The sequence below is a fragment of the Phasianus colchicus genome, chromosome 3 (assembly GCF_987193195.1).
Source record: "Phasianus colchicus chromosome 3, bPhaCol1.hap1.1, whole genome shotgun sequence".
Classification (NCBI taxonomy): Eukaryota; Metazoa; Chordata; class Aves; order Galliformes; family Phasianidae; genus Phasianus; species Phasianus colchicus.
This window is the reverse complement of record NC_143438.1, coordinates 2,289,509-2,312,476: the sequence shown is the minus strand read 5'-3', so window position 1 is coordinate 2,312,476 and position 22,968 is coordinate 2,289,509. Positions and strand designations below refer to the sequence as shown.

Below are 22,968 nucleotides of genomic sequence, written 5' to 3'. Positions count from 1 at the left end.
CCTTAGTGAGGAAGCTGTAGGCCACCATGAGGCCTCCTGTCAGTCTCCTCTTCTCTAGCTTGAACAAATCAATGGACCTCAACTGCTCCTCATACATAGTGCCCCCTTCATCATCTTCATAGCCCTCCTTTGGACACTCTCTAATAGCATTATGTTCCCCCAAATTGTGGCAAAGACCATCAAATCTTCAAGATCACTGAGTAATATTCAGGTATGTAAGGTATTTTGCACAAAACAAAGGAGAAGCAGCAGAACCGTGGAGTGAAGAATATGTTGGTAAAGGACTGATTTTCACCAGATGATGACAGTTCTTTTTGACTGGGTAGAGCCTTGCCTGCCTATTTTGGAGTGGCCCTGAGGAATAACACTTAAACATACTAACCTCAGGCTTCAGGGGTGCAATTGTCAAGGAACAGCCTTGCCTTTTGGAAATATTCTCCAGCAAGATGTTGGAGATCTTTCCGTGTTCTTCTCTTCGTTATTATTTGTTTTATCCTGCTCACAGCAACTCTGCTGTTAGCTGTAAGAGACTCAGAGGCTCTAAAGGACTCCCTTGCCACGTGAGTTTTCCATCTGCTACTCAGTTGCAGCCTGTTCTCTGTGGCTTAGTTTTGTGTCTGAAAATCAGTTTTGTTGCTGCAAGGAGGCAGCTGTAAACCTCAAATATTTTTCTAAGCTATGAGGTGTAGTAGTAGCCCATAGTAGGAGAGGAGAGCACAAGAAAAAAAGGTCAGTCTGTCCATGCTGTACTAGCATGAGAGTAGCCAGCAGGTTGATGAAATAAGTTACTTTTCAGATTATGTCAATTATGGTACTGGAATTATGGCACTGGAACAGGTTGCCCAAGGAGGTTGTGGATGCCTCATCCCTGGAGGCATTCAAGGCTGGGCTGGATGCAGCTCTGGGAGCCTGGTCTAGTGGTTGGTGACCCTGCACATAGCAGAAGGGTTGAAACTAGATGATCATTGTGGTCCTTTTCAACCCAGGCCATTCTATGATATGTCTATGATATGTCTATGACCTCTTCTTTGGGAAGTTTCCATAGTTGCCGCAGTTTCTGTTTTAATCAGTGTCTTTTATATGGTGAAATGAGAGATAATGAAGCTTATCTGGGAAAGGTCTTGTTCCTTCCTGCTCAGGTACAAATGCATTTAGAGGCGTGGTATGCTTTTCTTGTACTATTATCTTCCAGGTGTAAGGCAAATTTGAAGCTGATCCTTCCACATGCAGCTGTTGCTGAATAGAAAACTTATTTGCATTTTGAAAGTTAAGCTAATGAACTGTGAGAGAGGGGAAAGAGCATTTCTTTCTATATGTTGCACTTCATTTGAAAATAAATAAAAATCACACAAAACTGCATTAGGAGAAATCAAGTGAGAGGAAAGAAAAAAATGTATGTAAAAGTGATCAATAATTCATTTGAACAAAATTCTAATATTAAAGCAATTCACTTAAAAATGAACATTCTAAATTTAAAAATAATGAGTTGCATGGTAAGAAAATAAATCTCTCAAGTGGTCATACAACATTTCAGATTCTGGGCTTTTAGTATTTCTTTCTGCAAAGGTCAAGCATTGTGTGTAAACATTGTAAAAACAAGGATCTGCATCTATTAGAACTTAATTATAAAAGTTCAAGCGCAGTAATTGAAGGAGTACAAAGTGTTCAAGCTTTTATCCTCTTCACTTTTGACAATTTTGATACCATCAGGCAATCGATCAGGAAACTCTAAGACCCAGTGTTAGATAACAGGCATTTTAATAGCACTGCTGAATCCATGGGGGTAATCCTAACATTCATAGCTTACACAGATCTTCAGTAAGTATACATTACTTGTGTCATATATGCAGACGTTTTCCAAGAGATATATTACATATGCAGAGGTTTCCTAGAAGTATGTTACATATTCAATGACTGATTCTAAGCAGGATCTCCTATTTTCTTGTTACAAAGACTCTGCAGAACTTCCTTATCTCCTTCATTCAAAGACAAAGCTCTTTCCATTATCAAAACAGATTGCAGGGCAGGAGTATACATCAATGAACACTAGCAAGCTTAATAGTATTGTTACAGCTTGTATCACTGTTGGTAAAATAATATAACAGAGTTTCTCCAAATGGTGAATTTATAAATGTCTGTTCCAGCAGGAGTTTTCAATTTGCTACGTATGAGCAATCTGAGGGAGAAAAGAATCACTACAACTACTGTTGTTCTTAAGGCCCTTTGCACATTCTTTTGATGCTACTGTCAGCTGTGCATGGAGACAACTATTCAGTGCTCTTCCATGGAATGTATTCATTGACAGGTCCTTTTTAAGTTTTAAACTGCCACTGCACAGAAATATTCAACTTATGTTGAAGGAGGTTAATTATTTCTGCTGCAGAAAGAAAAATAAAACCCTGTATGAATGAATAATTTTTCACACGCAAGATCTACTGCTTGAACTTTTTTTTTCTTTTTAAATTTAGATGGCTGAAATGAATGTGTTGGTTGTGGTTCCTTTTCTTTTCCATTAAAAAAAAAAAAAAAAGGAGAGAAAAATCATGCAGTTTACTGATTTCTGTCTTTCTGGAAGGTGATGTTTGTCAGGAAAAAAGGAAAGGATTACAATAAAAAAGGAAAATACACCGTGTATTTTCTGTTTTCCAGTGAGTCGCTTTGATGTTTGAAACTCCAATTTAGAAATATAGAGGGGTTTTTCATTTGTTGTCATTTTTTTTCAGACTGAGTGTTATGAAAAGAGCAAATTATGAGAATACAAGAAAGGTCCCTTAACTCTGGCTAGATTAACTGCAGCTACTCAAAAGGAAAAAAGTTGTTTCCATTTCCTTTAAAAGGAAGGTTAATTTGTTTAGCAGTAGGGATTAATACATTAGTTTTAGAATCAATATATTAATTTAGCAAAAGGGATCCATAAGTTCTAAAACTTTCCATTTCTACTTTAGTGGGTAAATAGTCTTGCTTTCCACGTATATTGTTTTTAAAAAGTGTCTCACTGTGGCCTCATAAGCAATGGAAATCTTCCAAACTGGGGAAAAGTGGATGAAAACCAGTCAAAGATTTCAGTGATGAAATTGATTGTGAAAAAAGGGGAGGAAGTAGGTGTGCACTTGACCACCCTAAATGCCACTGACATGCTCAAACAGACATTGGCACATCTCTATGAGTCCTAGGAAAAAATGAACATGTATGCCGATGTACTGCATATGCATGTATTAACTATTTAGATGTAGAACCTGAACTCTTAGAGCGTGCGCTTGCTTGTCAAGTCATCCAGTGTGCATCGTGATGAATAAAGAAACATTGCTTTCTAATGACTCATTGGAGTTTAGGAGTTTTCTTCCCTGATTTCAGATGACAAAGTCCACATCTCTTCATGAAGGGATTCTGTAGAACTGTCCTATACACCAGTGTCAGGGTTACATGAGCAGGAAGTTTCTCCTGCATCATTCAAATATGTAGAGTTACAAAGCTCGCAGGGTGAAACAGGTCCACTGGGACCAGCCAGCAATATCTTCCTGATCATTTACTAGCTCACTCTTCCCCACCTTTTCTTTTACTGAATTCGGTAGTTGCATTACTAGCATAAGCACTGTATAGTTCTGTGTAACAATGATAAGAGGACATCTCCAGTTTTCACATATCTTCTCTGTAGATCTTTTCTTTCATATTAAAATCTCATGTTTACTCCATTTACCTCAAAATACCTTCCTAAAGCCAGAGAATTAATTCACCTCTCCAGGGTATTCAAGTTCAAAATGTTCTATGAACTTCACATGGAAGAGGTGAGTAATCTGCAAGAGTACTATAAATTATATGAAATGCCATTTTATGCAGAAAAAGGGCATTCTTGAGGTTAAGTTTCAAAAAGTCTTCAGCCCAACAGTGAACTCAAAATCATTATAATCAAAGATTTCAACTGCAAAGTAAAGCAGTTTAAGAAGACTTGTAATTCTGTAGCAAACATTAAGACCTGCTGTGCTTGTAAATTACAAAAGTATATTGCAGTGTAACCCAGAATATAGCTAAATATATACATAGCCTTTTCCTCATCCTTACAGCAAGATGGGAGAGAAAAAAAGGAAAGAGGGGAAGAAAAAAAAAAAAAAAAAAAAAAAAAAGAACATGTAGGCTGAGGTAAAAACTATTTAGTAAGACAGGAAAGGAATAGAGAAAAAATAATAGTAATTGTATATATATATTCAAAACAAGCAATGCAAAGTGCAATTACCACCCACTGACCAATGCCAAGCTGATCCCTGAGCAGTGACCGCCCCTGTGACCAACTCCCCAGTTTTATATTTTTTTCACAACATGTGTGGAATATCCCTTTTGACCAGTTTAGGTCAACTGTACTCATCCTGTCCCTCCCAACTCCTTCTTCCCCTGTAGTCCTCCTCACTGGCAGGATAGTATGAGAAGCTGAAAAACCTAAATATACTTGTCTCTGTACAACACTGTTCAGCAACAAGTAAAACATTGTGTGTTATCAACATTCTTTTTTTCCTAAAGCTCTGTCTCAGCTGAAACCACGACAGTGAATTTGTTAGGATGACATTGAATTGCACTGAGCCTGAATATAAATGCAACTGACAGCATATGTATGCATTTCATAGCACTGTGATGGCATAACAGAAACAACTTTTTACAGGTATATGAGCAATGTGATGACCAGAGGGACAAAAACAGTAAGAGGTGGCACCCAAGCAACAAGAATCTCGCAGAGAGCAGAAAAAAATAGCATAAGTGACTGAAATAGGCAGTCCACTGCCTAGAGGAAGAAGATTGGCAAGAAGAAGAAAAAAGGGCAATCAATGTTAGTAGGGGGATAACAGCTTAAAAGCATGAAAAATAAACAGGAAATATAGAGCAGAAAGTAGACAGTTCACTTTCCGGTCTTGAATTCTCTCCTGGAGGGACTCACAACCCTGACAACCTTGATTTTGGCAAGTGAGAATTGCCAAAGCTCATGAACAACAATTTTATCTTTGCAGCATGAACTCTGGGATATTTATACACTGACAACTAACTTTAAGTTGCTTGTTAAAGACCAGGAGTTTTTTTATATGTAGTGATGATCATCAACTTTATGTAGTATTTGACCACTGGTAAGAAGTGTGTTGTTAATTAATAAATGCAACCCAAAGAAACATAAAGCTGCATTAGGGGATGGTCAAGGTGGGTGTTAGGAAAAGTTTATTGATTGGAGGGTTGCTGGGCTCTGGAACAGATTCCAAAGGGCAATGGTCATGGTACCAACCTCATGGAGTAAAGAAAAATTTGGATGGCGTGTTCATACTTAAGGTGTGAATTTTGGGTGGTCTTGTGAAGAGAGAGTAGCAGGACTCAATGACAGTGTTTTGTCATCTTATGATTAGCTTACAGCATAAAACTGATCTGATTTGTTAGTCTTCTAAGCACTCCCATTACAGTAACCTCTGCTTCTCTGACTTCCAAAATTCTAGTTGCAGCAATTTAGTGGCTAAGAAGAGGCATTTTCAAATACTAGAGTCAGCTCAAAAGGAGAAAGGCTGAAACCCAAGAGTAGAAAAACATACTTCTGGATAAGGGAGAGGGGAACTTACATAGTTTGCTCCTTAGCCACATGAGCACATGGTGAAAATTATAGGAGAAGACAGTTCTGTGACATCTCTTATTGGAGCTGTATCTTACTCAGTGCAAGGATGGTATAAGTCTCTTTGGAACTGTTTTATATATGGAAAAAATGTAACTAGAGAGAGTATAATAAAACAACATAATTCAGAGAAATCCTTTAAGGAATGTGTTTGGAGGGGCAAAGAGGACAGAAAATGAGAATTCACTTTAACCACAATCAATATGAATGAGGTTATTTGTACAGTTGTTAACTAGCTCTTGTTAGTGAACAAGTGCAATAAATAGAATTGTGCCTTGGTCAATGACCTGTTCTGAGGTGGAATGCTTGTATGATGGGGATGGACATAAATGTTCTTAAGTTTGCATGATATTTTCTGTATTTCTCTACTATTGGAAAAGCTATTGCACAGAAAGTAATCCATCTTACTATCAGAAAACTAAATAAAAACACATAATTTTTACCATGCAAAATTAATTCTCTTCTTCACCCAAAATGCGAGGCAGTACAAAAAGAACAATCATTTCTTTGAAAAGAAATTTCCTACTTCCCAGCATTAATATTAAAAACTACTTATTAAGTCAACTTATATTCTGAGTTTCTTAAGTCTTCCTGGTGGATCCATTCTCCCTTTGACTATATACAACAAATCACAGTACTGATTGTCTGTTATATTCTAAAACCTGACCACAAGTGCATGTCACTGTATTTGTTCTGAACATTCTCTCTTTTAAATTATTTTATGGGTGATATCTATCCTACCTAACATTGTCATGCCTTTGAATGTAAATCTTGTGGAAAATCCTTTCAGGAGGCTTCAAAAAATCTTCCTTCATTTCCATTGCAACATTCCTAGGCAAAAGACTCATCAAGAGACGTTCCTGGAAGAAAAAAAGTAAACATCATCAGTTTTGTGCTATAGAAAGTTCTCATTATTCAGCAGTATTAAACTAGCAAACTAGACAATCTTTTCCTAATGTAGTCTTCCTGACAACATTCTCTGCATGAATAGATAAAAACTATGAATCATTTTTTTTCAAACTTCTACAGCCTCTTCTTCCTTTTTCAGATTTCTACATTAAAAAAACAAAACAAAACAAACAAACAAAACTACACAGAAATGGAAGAGGAGGCTACAAATCATATAATTTTCATTAACATCACAGTGCTAATAATAAAAAGTTTATCTCTTGTAGCATTTATCTAGCTAAGAAAAAAAAAAATCCAGATCATTTGCTTGTCCTTTTGTGTGTCCTATTTCTGAATCTAATGAAAATGTTGCATTACAAGTGCTAAGGCAGCTGGATATTAAGCAGGAGCGGATGATAGATTTATTCACACAGTGCGATTCAAAGGAACAATAATAAGGGCACTGTTTTAATCACATCCTATCTATCATAGCAGTGACTATTCCAGCCAGCTCAGTAGTGGAATACAGTGGTATTAATCACTGGTTAAATAGATCTCTGTTTACTATATGCTCAGATATTTTAGCGTATGCTACTGATCTACACAGAAAGGACCCCCGATGTTTTGGATCTCATTAGAGTTGACTATAAAGGCCTATGCAGCTATTGCATGTATTCTGACCTGTTCACAGGGACCTAGAGAACTTGCAGCAGGTGTTCTTAGGTGTTGTAAGGAGTACTTGGAGACTTACTGAAGTTCTGTTTTAACACAGAAAATACCTGCAACTTAAAATCCAATAGATCTTTTTTTGTTGCTGTGAATAGTCACAAGCCTATCCACCAGACCTGCTAGCTTCTGCCATGGCAATAGTTTGAAGGAATTCATATGACCACATCTTATCTGGTGGCTGGGAGCCACACTAATGGCAATTGTGAGATATCGTATCACATAAGTGCAGATCCTGGTCAAATTCCATCATCTTGTTATTTGAATGGCATTAAATAAGAAAGAAGCAATAAATAACACAAAAGAGGGTATCTGCACAGACAACTGTGTTGTGTTGCTCACACACACACTCACCACTTAGAAACTCCTAATAATACTTCAGAGGTTTCTTTTTTATAGTTTCTTCTGAAAGATGGCAGATTGAATATTTATATGTCACAAGGGAATAAGTTAAACGTTAGAGAATCGCCACAGTTCGTAATTTAGGATTCCTTCTTCGCTTCAGTCTCTACTGGTAAGACTGTCAGAATGGAATTCAGACCATGGAATTTATTTGGGAGAGAGTATGGGGAAAGGAAGACTTCCACTTAGTTGAGGAGGATCTTGTTAGAGATTGTCTAGGCAAAATCAATTGCACACAAATCAATGGGCCCTGAAGAGTGCTGAGAGAGCTCATTGAAATTTTTGCCAAGTCGCTCTCTATCATCTTAGAAAATTCCTGGAGAATGGGGAGGGGCCTGAAGACTGGCGGGTATCCAATGTCACTCAAAAACATCAAGAAGAAGTATCCAGGCAACTACAGGCCAGTCAGCCTCACTTCCATCCTTGTGAAGCGGATGGAGCAACTTATATACCAGATGTCATCACCAAGCAAGTAATGAGAATGTTATCAGGAATAGTCAAAATGCATTCACCAAGGGAAAACCATTCTTGACCAACCAAGTAGCCTTCTATGATAGAATCACTGGCTGGGTAGATGAGAGGAGAGCAGTAGATGTTGCGTACCTTGACTTCAGCAAGGCTTTGACGTCGTTTCCCACAAAATGCATACAAAGAAGCTTAGTATGGATGGGATAGATGAGTGGAGAATTACGTAGATTGAGAACTAGCTGACTAACAGAGCTCAGACTGTTGTGATCAATGACTCTGGGTCCAGTTGGAGGCCTGTAACTAGAGGCGATGCCCAGAGATTGGTACTGGCCTGGTCTTGATCAGCATCTTCATTGATGACCTTGAAAACATCAAGAAGATTTACTTTGGAGTGGAGGCTCACACTGAGGGATCCTTCAGAGGCAAGACTGCAAGAAAATCATGGAAAACTATGCAAAAGAGGCTCAGGAAGAGCAAGGGAGCCCCCAGTCCCCGTGACTCTTCAATGACCATGGGGTATATCATAGTATATCATACATTGCACCTGTTGGTGGTCTTGTGTGCTATGGATCTCAGGGGGTGTAAAAAAAAATGTTTAACTAGTACTAGAACAGCCAGGTCAATCCTCCAAGGTGAAATACATGCAGTATTCCAGTTCTGGGTCAGTATTTCTGCCAAAATAAGGGCATGCCCAGGCCATTTGTACCACAGCCTTTGTCTTGATACTGATGTTTGTATGATCATATCAGGCACTGGGGGTGTGTTCTGATCTGCCAAAGCATAAAAAAACAGTGTTCCCTCTGCAATGAAAATCAGGGTTTGTATTATAATTTCTGGGATCCATGTACCGATGACTTGTGGAATTGTTACTGAATCCTCTCTTCCACTGTTACCTCCTCCACAGTGCAAGTAGGCCACAACCAGCTCAGTCCTACCTGCATCTCCCCAGGCCACTTAGCTTTATGGACTGCTGCTGCAAGGGGAGGGAGCTATAGATTATTCAGCATCCCAACATGGTGTTTCAAGCAGACAGCATTTCCCTTAGTCGTATAATCGTCTAGGTTTAAAAGGACCTCAAAGATCATCTAGTTTCAACCCCCATGCTATGTGCAGGGTTGCCAACCACCAGAACAGGCTGCCCAGACCACACTCAGCCAAATTTGGAATATCTCCAGGGATGGGTCATCCACAACCTCTCTCGTCCTATCATTATCCACCCTCATGAACAGCCATTCCCCCTCCTGTTTATACTCCCACTTCAAGTACTGGAAGGCCACAATGAGGTCTCCCCGCAGCCTTCTCTTCTCCAAGCTGAACAAGCCCAGTTCCTCCAACCTTTCCTCATAGCAGAGGTGCTCCAGCCCTCTGATCATCTTAGTGGCCCTACTCTGGACCCACTCCTCAAGCTCTGCATCTTTCTTGTACTGGGGGCCCCAGGCCTGGATGCAGTACTACAGATGGGGCCTCACAAGAGCCGAGTAGAGGGGGACAATCACCTCCCTCTCCCTGCTGGCCACCCCAGAACACAGTTGGCCTTCCAGACTGTGATCACGCTGCTGGCTCATGTTCAGCTTCTCATCAAACAGCACCCTCAAGTCCTTCACCTCAGGGCTGCTCTTAACAAGTTCTTCCCCCAGTTTGTATAAATACAACCCCAGGACTGCCCCACGTTACACTTGGCCTTGTTGAACCTCATTAGGTTCATGGGCCCACTTCTCCAACCTGTTCAGGTCCCTCTGGATGGCTTCCCTTCCCTCCCGTGAATCAACTGCACCACTCAGCTTGGTGTCATCTGCAACTTTGCTGAAGGTGCACTTGATTCCACCATCTATGTCATTGATTAAGATACTGAAGATCACCAGTCCCAAGGCCAACTCTTGCAGACACCACATGTGACAGGCCTCCACCCAAACAGAACTGTGGATTGCAACCCCTTTGGCTGTGACCAGCCAACCTGTTCTTAATCCATTGAACTGACCATCTTTCAAATCCATACCTCTCCAGTTTAGAGGGAAGGATGTGGTGAGGGACCACATCAAAGTCTTTGCAGAAGTCCAGACAGAAGACACCCATTGCCCTTCCCCTGTCCACCAATGCCATCACTCCATCAACAGGCTGCCCAGGGAGGCTATGGAGTCTCCTTCTCTGGAGATATTCAAGACCTGCCTGAACACCTACTTGTGCGACTTGGTGTAGGGAACCTGCTTTGGCAGGGGGTTGGACTCGATGATCTCTGGAGGTCCCTTCCAATTCCTACGATTCTGTGATTCTGTGATTCTGTGATAGAAAACCACCAGATTGGTCAGGCACAATCTGCCCTTGGTGAAGCCATGCTGGCTGTCTCAGATCACCTCTTCATCTCATATGTGCTTTAAAATAGCTTTTAGGAGAACCTGCTCCATGATCTTCCCAGGCACAGAGGTGAGGCTTACCATCCTGTAGTTCCCTGGGTCATCTTTCTCCCTTCCTTGAAAATGGGAGTAATGTTTTCCTTTTTCCAGTCACGAGGAATTTTACGTGACAGCCATGATTTTTCAAATATGATGGAGAGTGGCTCAGCAACCTCATCAGCCATCTTTCTCAGAGCCCTAGGATGGATATCATCCAGCCCCATGGACTTACACACATTCGTTTTCATGAGGAGGTCTCAGACATGTTCCATTGTTACAGTGAGATGGAATCCACTGCTCTCACCCACACCTAGAGCATCAAGGTCATGGCAGGCATGGAGAGCCTGACCACCAATGAAGACTGAGGCAAAGCAGGAGCGTTGGTCAATCTTCAGCTGAACATGAGCCAAAAGTATGCCCAGGTGTCCAGGAGGGCCAGTGCCATCCTGACCAGCAGGAGCAGGGAGGTGATCATCCCCCTGTACTCAGCTCTGGTGAGGCTGCACCTCAAGTACTGTGTTCGGTTTTGGGCCCCTCACTACAGGAAAGACACTGAGGCCCTGAAGTGTGTCCAGAGAAGGGCAAGAAAAATGGTGAGGGGTCTGGAGCACAAATCTTATGAGGAGTGGCTGAGTGAGCTGGGATTGTTTAGTCTGGAGAAGAGGAAGCTCAAAGGAGACCTCATTGCACTCTACAACAACCTGAAAAGAGGTTGTGATGAGGAGGGGGTCAGCCTCTTCTCCCAGACGACAAATAGGACCTGAGGAAATGGCCATGAGTTGTGCCAGGGGAGATTTAGATTTGATACAAGGAAAACCTTTTTCTCGCAAAGAGTGGTCAGGCACTGGAATCGCCTGCCCAGCAAGGTGGAGGAGACACCATCCCTGGCAGTGTTCAAGAGGCATCTGGATGAGGTGCTACCAGATGTGGTTTAGTAGTTTTGTGGGTAGTAATGGCGATGGGAGGACAGTTGGGCTAAATGATTTTGTAGGTCCTTACCAACCTTGTGATTGATTCTATGTGCTTCTCTGTCCTGCTGCCCTCAACTCTCTTCTCCTACCAGACATAGTATAACACCCTAGACTACTTGCTCTGTCCTAGCAAGCCTCACTGCACACCTCTCTCCCTTCCTACCTAGTTTAAAGCCATCTCAATGAGCCCTGCTAGCTCTTGGACTAGGATCCATTCCTTCTTAGAAACAAGTGACACCCATCTGCAGCCATTAGATGAGGTGCTGAGTACATCGCCCCATGGCCAAAAAAACCAAAGTTCCTATGGCAGCACCAGCCTCTCATCCACTTTTTCATTATTTGGGTTTTCCAAGCTTGCTCCATGTCCCTCGCTGCCCGAGAAGGGATAGATGAAAATATTGGTTGTGGTCCTGCTCCCTCAACAAACAGCCCTAAAGCCCTGAAGTCATTTTTGATAGTTTTCAGGCTTCTCTGAGACATTTCATCACTGTCTGCCTGAACGATCAGTAAAAGATAGCAATCAGAAGGGCAAACCAGATCTGAGTGTTTTCTGGTTATAACTTTGACCTGGACCCCAGGGAAGCAGCACACCTCCCAGTGAGTTGGGTCTGGTCTGCATAAGGGGCACTCCATTCCTGTGAGGATGGAATCACCTACAACAATAACCTTCTGTCTTTCTTGGAGATGCAGAGTTGACCGCCTCACCCTTGGCAATGTCTTAAGCAAATCTTCCCACGCCTCCTCACTCACCTCCCCTTCAGTTTCCAATGCCTCAAACCTATTACTCAGAGCACCAAGGAAAGTGAGGAAGGGAGACTGCCAATAGGTACACTGGTCTCCTGAATGAGGAGTAAAATTCCCTGGTGCTTGAATGGGCTGCCCAGGGAGGTGATGGAGTCACCGATCCTGGAGGTGTTCAAGAAATATTTAGACATTGTGTTGAGGGACATGGTTTAGTGAGAACTATTGGTGGTAGGTGTATGGATGATCTTCTAGGTCTTTTCCAACCTTGGTAATTCTATAGTTCATCAGAAATGTCTGATGACCACCTCGAGATATCACTAAGAATTGCAGCTACTTCCACTGAACCAGACAAATACATTAGTTTCACAAAAATAAGGACAAAGATTCCACTGGTTTTCCTTTTTTTTTGCCCTGTTTGTTTTAATTAAAAATATTTAAGATTATTGGGAAGATTGGGATTCAAGAATGAATATTCAGAGCTTTGGAATATTCAGCTGTGAAGCAAGAAAATGGCATCAGAAAGGAATGCTTGGAACCAAGAAAGGCTTCAGGAGAGAAAAGCAAAAGTAAAGTAAGGTGCATGATCGCCATATGGTAACAACCCTGATTGGAGGAAGGGCGCAAGACTTGGAACGACTCATGGCTCCGATTGGATAAGTGTCTGCATGCATGGTTAAGGAGTGTTTGTGGAATGTTCTGCTGACATGTAAAGGTGGGTGGGAAAGTAACAAGGGAAAGCTTGTGAATGTATATAAAGGATGTTAGCACCTGTAATAAACGATTTGGATTGTTCACATCTGACTCCATGCCTCAGACGCTGAAGATTATAACAACTTTTGTAATTTATGTATGTTAACTATATTAATATTTTATGAGTGCTGCTCCAAAAGTAATGCCTCCAGCTTTATTACGTTGACTGATTACATCAGAGAAAAATGTTGATAGTTTGGAAGCAGAGACCAAACCTTCCCAGCAATATTCCATTATATTTTATTGCTGTGTGACAGATGAGAGTAAAGGGGCAGTCTGATAGAATGGCATCTGACATAGAAGTGTGCATGAAGCAAAGGTATGTCACAAAGTTCCTCTATGAGGAATAAATGGCACCCATTGAAACTCGCTGACACTTGCTGAACATTCATGGACATCAAACAATGGGTGTCAGCACAGTGAGGCGGTGGATGGTGCATTTCAGCAGTGATAACAGTGGGTTATCTCTGCTGGTGCAGGTTTTGAGGAGTGTGAGATGCAGGCAAAATGCAGGCAAATATGCACAGCTAATAGTGGTGGTTACATTGGAAAACAGTGTTTTGTTGCTGATAATTTGCTCTATCAAATTGTTATTGTCCTCTATGCATTGGTTGTATTTCCCATGGAAATAAATAAGAAGCATTACTTTTGGTGCAACCTATGCATATGTAGCCCAAGACAATTCTTCTTTACTCAGTGCAGCTCAGGGAAGCCAAAAGGTTGGACACTCACGGTCTAAGGAGTTGGTAGGAAATGGTAAATTACTAGAGTTTTTATGTTAATTTAATTAAGTATGCTTATATCTTTGCAGCAGGATTATATAATATAGTCTTAAATCCAAATTAAAAATAAAAAAACAACTGTTGTCAGCAGTATGAAGCTCTGTTGCACACATATTTGGATCTTGTAGATGATTTACTGTTTTAACTGAATGCACTGAAGCTGTAAAACAAGGTGACAGCTTATTAGGTTATAAGGTAATCCACAAAAGAAAGATATTCAGGCTGATGATTAAATTTTATGGTGCATGAAATAATATAAACTCCAAAGTGTACTGGAATGTCAGAAGTAATATCCTGGTTGCCAATTTTCTGAGGTCTGAAAAGAGCTAGTTGTTCACTGCAGCTTCTCTTTAAGCAATGGTAGTAAATAAGATCGTGAAATGGGTAAGTAAATTCTCAATATGTTATAGAAAAAGTGGAATTTTAGATTGCGTTTCCTATGTCACTCTAAAACCAACACAAAATTATACTGACAGACTCTTACAGAGACAAATGCTGACTAAATAGTACTTGTATGGCCTGTAAAGACGATCACAGTACAGGAGGTGAATAAAAAACTTTCACAGTGCACCACATCACTGATTCCAAAGAAGTAACACAAGTCACTGGTGTGAAGGCAGCATTTGAAGCACTGCAGGTTTCATCAATGTACAGCTTTGAAAACCTGCTGTTGTGTTAAGGGAAGCTACAAAAATGCTAATTTCAGTCCATGTTGGATTTGGGTGGAATTACAACAAGACCCAGAGAGAGCTTATGAAAATTCTACAAATGAAATTGTTGTAATTTTTTTTTTGTTTCATTAGAGACGAAAAAAAAGACGCGATGGCTTCCTGAGAAAGAATTGTGGAGTCTTCACAAAGAGGTTTAGCAGCCTTAAACTCACCTAGCAAGGAAAGAGTCAATCATTCTGAAAGAGTAACTACTGCTGATCAAGCTACTGCTGACTCAAGGCCAAGAAAGAAAGCACTGGTGTGGATCTAAAGCATTATCACTAGAGGAGATACCGGAAAAGATTAGAAACAACATCATGATGGAAAATATCAAAGCACTGAATATAAATGAAAACAGTATCTAGCTTTCTTTAAAAGAAGATAAGAAAAGTCTTTTATATGGGGCAAAATCTCATCTGTCAAGAAAAGTCGGACTGCCTTCCAAGTCACCCTGAGGAATGCTTAAGGTCTCATAGGTTTGGAAGTTGAATGGATGTTTACCAAATACAGCTGCTAAAAGTTTGGAAAGAGATGTTATCTGGATTTCTATTTATCAAGTACTACCATCACTGTCTGATTTTTCATTTGCTACTGCATGACTGATCTGACAGAAAAAATAACCTGAAAACCAGACCAATGGGAAAAATAATTGTATGTGCCTTATGCACTGCCTTATGCACTGATGATTGTTCCATTCAATGTGTTACAACACTGAAGTCAGACACACTTGTGACATTCATGCATGAGAGGCTGTGGCCTCTGGAAGAGATGGGTGGTGACAGAAAAAATTGAAACTGTGAGATGGGAAGCACAATTAGCAACAACTATGGCTATAATAAGAGAGTGTTCATGTTGCAGGCCTTCTTTTCAGTGACATCTGAAGTTGTGCTGGGAAAGTCTGAACACGTGGTATATTCTAAAACACAGGGGCTTATAGAGAGAAAGATGTTCCCACAGTTTCATCTTTCTCACTGGCCTACAGTGTAGTTTAAACTCTTAAGAACTGGTTTGTATTTAGAAAATTAAATCTTGGGACTGTGAACAAGTACTATTTTAGGAATTTTTGCTTTCCTTTACTTGGTATTAACACGGTCTAAGGTGAATTCACATGCTGAAAAACATTTCTTTTCTGAGATGGTACTTGTCTGACAACAATTTGAATGCCCTGCAGGAATACCATTAAGAAAAGGAAATAACAAATTAGGAGACACATCTCCTTCATTCACAGCATTTTCCATTATATTTATGTTTTAAACCATCAGATTTAGCCTAGGATTTGCAATGCCAAAATGCGCTGTCTCTGACAATTGTCTTATAGGATTTCTACATCTTTAATAAAGACTTAGTTTATTTTGTATACAACACTCATTTTAGAAGAACAACCAATTTTCTTTTTTCTCATAGCAATGAAACATTGCTGAAAATAAGAAGGGGCAAACATACACATTTGACTTCAAGTCAAAATGTGCATATCAAGCTGATTGGAAATAGATAAGTAGTATCTGGACAAAAAATACAGAATCAAAGAATATCCTGTATTAGGAGGGATCCACAAGGATCACAGGTTCCAATTCCTGGCTTCACAAAGGACTACCCAATATTCAACCTGTATTTCTGGGTGCAATTGTCCAAATGCTTTTTGAAGTCTGGCAGAGTTGATGTCAGGACCAACTGTCATGACTGTTGGAAGCCTGTTCCAGTGCCACCCTCTTAGTGAAGAATCCATTCCTCATACCCAACCTGAGCATCTCCTGATGCAGTTCCATGCCATTTCCTTGAATCCTCTCACTGTCACCAGAAAGAAGAAATCACTGCCTGCCTCTCCAACTCTCTATGAGGAAACTATAGGCTGCCATGATACCTCCCCTCAGCCTTCTCTTTTCTAGGTTGAACAAACCAAGGAATCTCAACTACACCTCATACATCTTGCCCTCTAGACTCTTCATCACCTTTCTAGCCCTCGTTTGGACACTCTCTAATGGTTTTATGACCTTGTGGTGCCCCAGATTACACACATAGTACTTGAGGTAAGGCTACATAAGCACAACGCAGAGCAGGACAATCCATTTACTTGACTGGCTAGCAGAGCTTTGCCTGATAAACACCAGGACACAGATGCTCTTTTAGCTGCCAGGGCACACTATGATTCATCTTCAACTTGCAGTCAACCAGAAACCTCAGATCCCTTTTCACAAGGATGCTCTCCAGTCTCTCATCTCCTAGCCTGTACACATATTCAGTCTTGCCCCATCACAGCTGTAGAATTTTTGCTCCTGTTACAAATCATGAGACTAGTGACTGTTTAGCTCTCTAGTTTGTCAAGATCTGTCTGCATGGTCTATCTACTCTGGAGGGAGTCAGCAGCTCGTTCCAGTTTAGTGCTGTCCACAAAATTACATAGTTTGTCTTCATGTTTAGCATTCAAAACATTGAGGAAAATGTTTAAGGAAAATGACTCTAAAATGGAGACCTGCAGAACCCCACGAGTGACTGGCCACCATCCTGGTGAAACCACATTTATTGTACTCCTTCAAGCCCAACCCATCAGCCAAATGTTCACTCATGGTATTATGTTCTTACATAGCTGTATGCTGGGCGTTTTTTTCCCAGAACAATACTTTAAGAAACTATATTGAAAGATTTGTTTTTATTGAACAGAACTTTCATCTCACGAGCCTGTGTTGCTGTGACCAGTGATTGCAATGTTGAGTACGTTTCAGTAACTCCCAGAATAATCTTCTTCACAACGCTAGTCTTTACCAAGCACTAACATGAAACTGACAGGATCTTCTGTCTTTCCCTTTTCGAAAACTGAAACAACATCTGCAAGCTTTCAGATGACTGGGACCTCTATAGATTCTCAAGACCATTGAGAAACAGTTGGGAGAGGTTTCACAATATCAGCAAACTCCTTGAGTATCCTAGGATGAATCCCATTGGGATTCATAAACTTATATGCACACAGCTGGATCAACAAATCAGCACAATTTCAATGTTGGCTGGGAGTTTACTGTTACTACAGTCAGTCCTATGACTCAGTGCTCCAGGTTTTGAAGACAAAGGCAGCAAACATCTCTGTTTTGTCTGTATCCCTATTTGTGAGGGGACCATCCTGATCAAGTAATGAACTAATGTTATCTCTGGTCCTATTTTTGCTGTTAAGATATTGAAAAGCCCTTTTCATTTTCCCCATAGTTCTGACCAGCTTCAACTCTAGTTGAGCAAACATTTTCTCCCTACAATTGTAAACAGCTCTCTGCAGTCCTCCTATGTTGCCTAACCTTGCTTCTAGTGGCCATACACTATCTGCCTAGGCTCTAGAAGTATACTCTTTCTCAGTCAAAACCAACATTCTGCTCTTCCTGCTTGATTTCAGACATTCTGGGATTGCCTGCACAATGTGTTCTTAAGAGATGATAGCATAATTATGTGCACAGTCAATAAAGAAAATTTGCAAAGACAAAAAAATAAAAGCTTATTATTAATGTCCTAAAAGAGCCTATGTTATTATTTTCTTTAAAATTATTTTATATTGTTTAACATTCTCAACTGAATTGCATGTACAAGCTGCTGTACTGTATTTCTCAGTCTGTATTGGTCCTGAGGATAAACTTTTGGTCTTGCATTTACTCAAGAGCTATCTAGACAAAGCCATGGATGATCAGACCTGGTATTGAGGACAGTCTTCCTCTAGGAAGGATGTTGGACTGAACAGTGTCCAAAGGTTCCTTCCAGACATTCCATGATCTATGGCAAAGTGGATGACAGCACAAGAACTGGGAGTAGAGGGTGCCCATGGCTTCTAAGGAGCACTTGAGTCCATGCTGCCTCCTTACCAAACTGATCTTAATACAACAGAGGAGCTAAAGACTCCACCAGTACTGTGATTTATCTTCCCTGAGAGGGCATGTGGAAAGTGACAAGCAGTCAGCAGTAAGAATGTTGTAACATCAGTTTCCATCATCTCTAGGTTATATTCTGTTCCAACACTTTTTTCGACTTTCTCCAATTTGGAGAAGTCAAGTCATGCTCCTCAGCATGACTCCCTCTCCTATTCTTGGCCTTTCTCCCACCCACAGCCTGGCTCTCTATGCTTAGGGGAGTCCCCAGAAGGGTTCCTAATACATTTCTTCCATCTTTCTCCAAATGAAGAACATCCTGCCTACTTTAAATGCCATTATCATTCTTATTTTACTTCTTCTTCCAAAGACTCATGACATTCTCAAAGTCCTTTTGAAAATTTTGCGTTCATATATAATCTTTTTATTCAGCCCCCCAGACAACACTATTCACCCTAGAACTATATTTTATTTCTATTGTACAGAATGATTTATTTCTGTATGGAAAATGACTGCAACAGATTTTCCAGTTCCTTTAGTAACCTGTAAATCCTTTATGAATGCACTCTTGCATCAGCATCATATGTTTCAACATTTATGACAGCAAGGTGAAGAACAAGCTACCTTCTGGACAGGACAACAGTGCATAGATGTCACATCATGAAATGAAGAGCATCTAGATCAGCTCATCTCCATGAATTGGTGTATGCGAGTGACAATGTTGTTGAAATAGAGTTTTGTAGCTTAGAATTTACTCTGAGGAAGTATGTTAATGTGCTCTTTGTATCTGTTGTAGTTGGTGATAAATAGGAGCCAGTACTTTTGGCAACATACATTTTATTCTAATTTTTAAATGGAAAGTGTCACAATATTTAATTTTTTTCATCAGTGAAGACAAGTACTCAGCCCTGGTGAGGCTACACCTTGAGTTTTGTTTTCAGCTTTTGGCCCCTCACTACAAGAAAGATGTCATGACCCTGGAGCATGTCCAGAGATGGACAACAAAGCTGATGAAGGGTCTGGAGCACAAGCCTAATGAGTAACAACTGAAGGAATAGGGATTGTTTAGTCTGGAAGAGGAGGCTTCAGGGAGGCCTTATCACTCTCTACAACTACGTGTAGGGAGGTTGTGGTGAGTTGGGAATCAGCCTCTTTTCCCATGTAACTAGTGATAGGATTAGAGGGAATGGACTCAAGTTGTGCTAGGGGAGATTCAGGCTGGTTGTTAGGAAATACTTCTCCAAAAGAGTGATCAGGCACTGGAACTGGCTGCCCAGGGAGATGGTGAAGCCATAGTCCCTGGAGGTATTCAAGAAATGTTTAGATGTTGTACCGAGGGACGTGATTTATTTGGAAATATTGATGATAGGTAGATGGTTGGACTGGATGACCTTGGAGGTCTTCTCCAATCTTGGTGACTCTATGATTCTATGATGCTTTGACTGAAGTGGCTCAGGTAGATCTGGACTGGCAATATAAGGGTAAATTATTTCTAGCACAGTGGGCGCCTGATATGACAGGCCATCAAGAAAAATACGTGACATAAAGATGGGCTCAGGATCAAGGGGTGAATTTGACCGTGGACACTTTTGCACAGGTTACTCATGAATATTGAAGTTGCGTTGTAATTAAGCAATCCAAATAGATAAAGCCTCTTTGTTAGGGATGATAATGGATGAAATATAAATATGGGAACACCTGGCAGGTGGATTATATTTGATTCTGACAAAGACACCATAGCAAGTGCAATGTATTTACAATGGTGGAATCAACAGCAGCATGGCTAGAAACAGGCTGGGTAAAATAGTCTGGTTTATTCCTGCTTTTGGTGAAGGTAAAGTCCATCTATGAGATGGGTTTTGCTGGAGGACTTGGGTGGTGGATGATATGGGAGGATGAGGAAGTCTAACACATATCTCAAGGGAATTTGATGTTGGTTAGAACAATCAATAATTTGAGTTGTATATTAGCTACTATATAGTACTGCATGTCATCATTACTACAAATGCAATATGTTTTATTAATGGCCTAACAGTAAGAATTACTCAAGTTAAAGAAGAATTAATTATATTAGAAATAGAACTGGAGTCAGTGTGCAACAATCCATCACCGTGCATCATCATACCCATATAATAGTCCTTAAGGACTATTATAACAGATAAACCCCAAAGTCATGGACTAGATGAAATCCTCTGACAATTTAGAGGCCTATAGAATATGGGAATGACAACTGCATGTGTGTATCATAAGGCAAGATAGGTGATAGTAATTTATGGGTATGTATGGAAAAGTATGGAATCTGAGCAGATGTAAATTATATGGAATAAAGGGTGGATATTGTCCTGGTTTAGGCTGAGTCAGAGTTTTTTTTGCTTACATATTGTCTGATACGATGCAACGGTTTGGCTCCAGGAGAAAAACAATGTTGATAACATACCAGTTAACTTAGTTGTTGCTGAGCAGGATGGTTCAATTTTTCAGCTTCCTTTACTGTTCTGCCTCAGTCTTCACTGGCACTCAGGATTCTAATATTTCTCACGCCCCTGAGCCCTGCATACCTAAACCTCTAGATGGGGACTGGGACAGTAAATCCCCCCCACTATAAGGGCAGAGCAAGTCCGAGACCGCCTCATGAGACTGAATGCAAACGAGCTTGCATCCCAGGGTTCTGAAGGAGCTGGCTGAGGTGGTTGCTGAGCCGCTCTCCATCATATTTAAAAAGTCATGGCTGTCAGGTGAGGTCCCAGATGACTGAAGGAAGGGTCATGCCACTGCCATTTATAAGAAATGGAGCAAGGAGGACCGGGGAACTACAGGCCAGTGAGTCTCACCTGCGCCTGGGAAGATCATGGAACAGATCCTGCTGGACAACCTGCTTGATCACATGAGGAATGAGCGTGTGATCTGAGACAGCCAGCACGGCTTCACCACAGGAAGGCCATGCCTAACCAATATGGTGGCCTTCTATGATGGAGTGATGACATTGGTGAACAAAGGAAAGGCAACCAATGCCATTTACCTGGACTTGAGGAAGGCCTTTGACATGGTCCCCCACCACATCCTTATCTCCAAATTGGAAGGATGTGGATTTGATGGGTGGACCACTCAAGGGATAACAAATTGGTTAAAAGGCCACAGACACAGGGTGGTCGTCAATGGTTCTAGGTCCAGGTGGAGGCAGTGTCCCCCAGGGGTCTGTCTTGGGACCGGTGCTCTTTAACAACTTTATCAATGACATTGATGATGGAATCGAGTGCACCCGCAGCAAGTTTGCTGATGACACCAAGCTGAGTGGTGCAGTTGACACGGTGGGAGGAAGGGATGCCATTCAGAGGGACCTCAACAGGCTTGAAAGGTGGGCCCAGGTGAACCTAATGAGCAACGAAGTGCAAGGTTTTACACTTGGGCTGGAAGAATCCCAGGCATTTATACAGACTGGAAGGAGTGATTCCTTGAGAATAGCCCTGCAGAGAAGGACCGTGGAGTCCCGATGGATGAAAAACCTAACATGAACCAGCAGTGTGCCCTTGCAGCTCAGAAAACAAATGGTATCCTGGGCTCCATGAGAAGAGGGGTGGCCAGCAGGGACAGGGAGGTGATTGTCCCTCTCTATTCTGCTCTTGTGAGGCTCCATCTGGAGTACTGTGTCCAGGTCTGGAGCCCCCAGAACAAGAAAGACAGGGAGCTGTTGGAGAGGGTCCAGAGGAGAGCCACAAAGATGATCAGAGGTTTGGAGAACCTCCCCTATGAGGACAGGCTGAGGGAGCTGGGCTTGTTCAGACTGGAGAAAAGAAGGCTGCAGGGTGACCTCATTGCAGCATTTCAGTACCTAAAGGGAGCCTACAAACAGGAGGGGAGTCAACTTTTTGTACGGATAGATAACAGAAGGACAAGGGGGAATGGTTTTAGGTTGAAGGAGGGAAGAATTAGGTTGGATGTCAGGGGAAGTGGAAAGGTGCTGGAACAGCTGCCCAGAGAGGTTGTGGATGCCCCGTCCCTGGAGGTGTTCAAGGCCAGGTTGGATGGGGCCCTGGGCAGCCTGGTCTGGTACTAAATGTGGAAGTTGGTAGCCTTGCCCTTGGCAGGGCTGTTGGAGATTCACGATCCTTGAGGTCCCTTCCAATCCGGGCCATTCTGTGATTCTGTGCCAGGGAGGAAGTCTGAGTGGGCACTAGGAGTTTGGAGATGACAGACCCAGGACAGCTGACCTAAACTGTCCACAGGAATATTCATACCATTTGACATACAGAAACAAACAAACAAACAAACAAAAAAACCTGAGAACAGTGGGGACAGCTTCTTCTGGTGGAGCAACTGGGCATCTTTCATCTGGTGATGAGCAGTTGCTTCTATATATACAGTTGCTTTGTATATATACAAGAGCTGCTTTGAAAGAAATGCCTTCTATTTTATTATGTTGACTCAACATCAGAGTCAGGTGTTGGTAATATGGCAGTAGAAGCTGAACCCTCCTGCTAATTTGCTGTTAAATTTTGTTGCCTACAACATATGGTAGAAAAGAGGTAGTCTAATGAAATAGGATATGACGTGGAAGTGCATATGAACCAAATGTGTGTAACTGAACTCCTACTTACTGTAAACTACTTACTACTAATGATTCCCAAATGAAAGGAATCACTGTAAGTAGGACACAGAGGAAGAA

General features: G+C 41.2%; 1 protein-coding gene across 1 annotated transcript in view; it reads right to left on the bottom strand.

Annotated features, from left to right (window-relative positions):
- Window positions 1-22,968, bottom strand: part of ADCY1 (adenylate cyclase 1) — a 153,826-nt gene that overhangs the window by 88,640 nt on the left and 42,218 nt on the right. Inside the window, exon 3 of the mRNA XM_031592004.2 lies at window positions 6,377-6,495. Coding sequence (XP_031447864.1) covers window positions 6,377-6,495 — 119 coding nt within the window. The remainder of the gene's footprint in view (window positions 1-6,376; window positions 6,496-22,968) is intronic.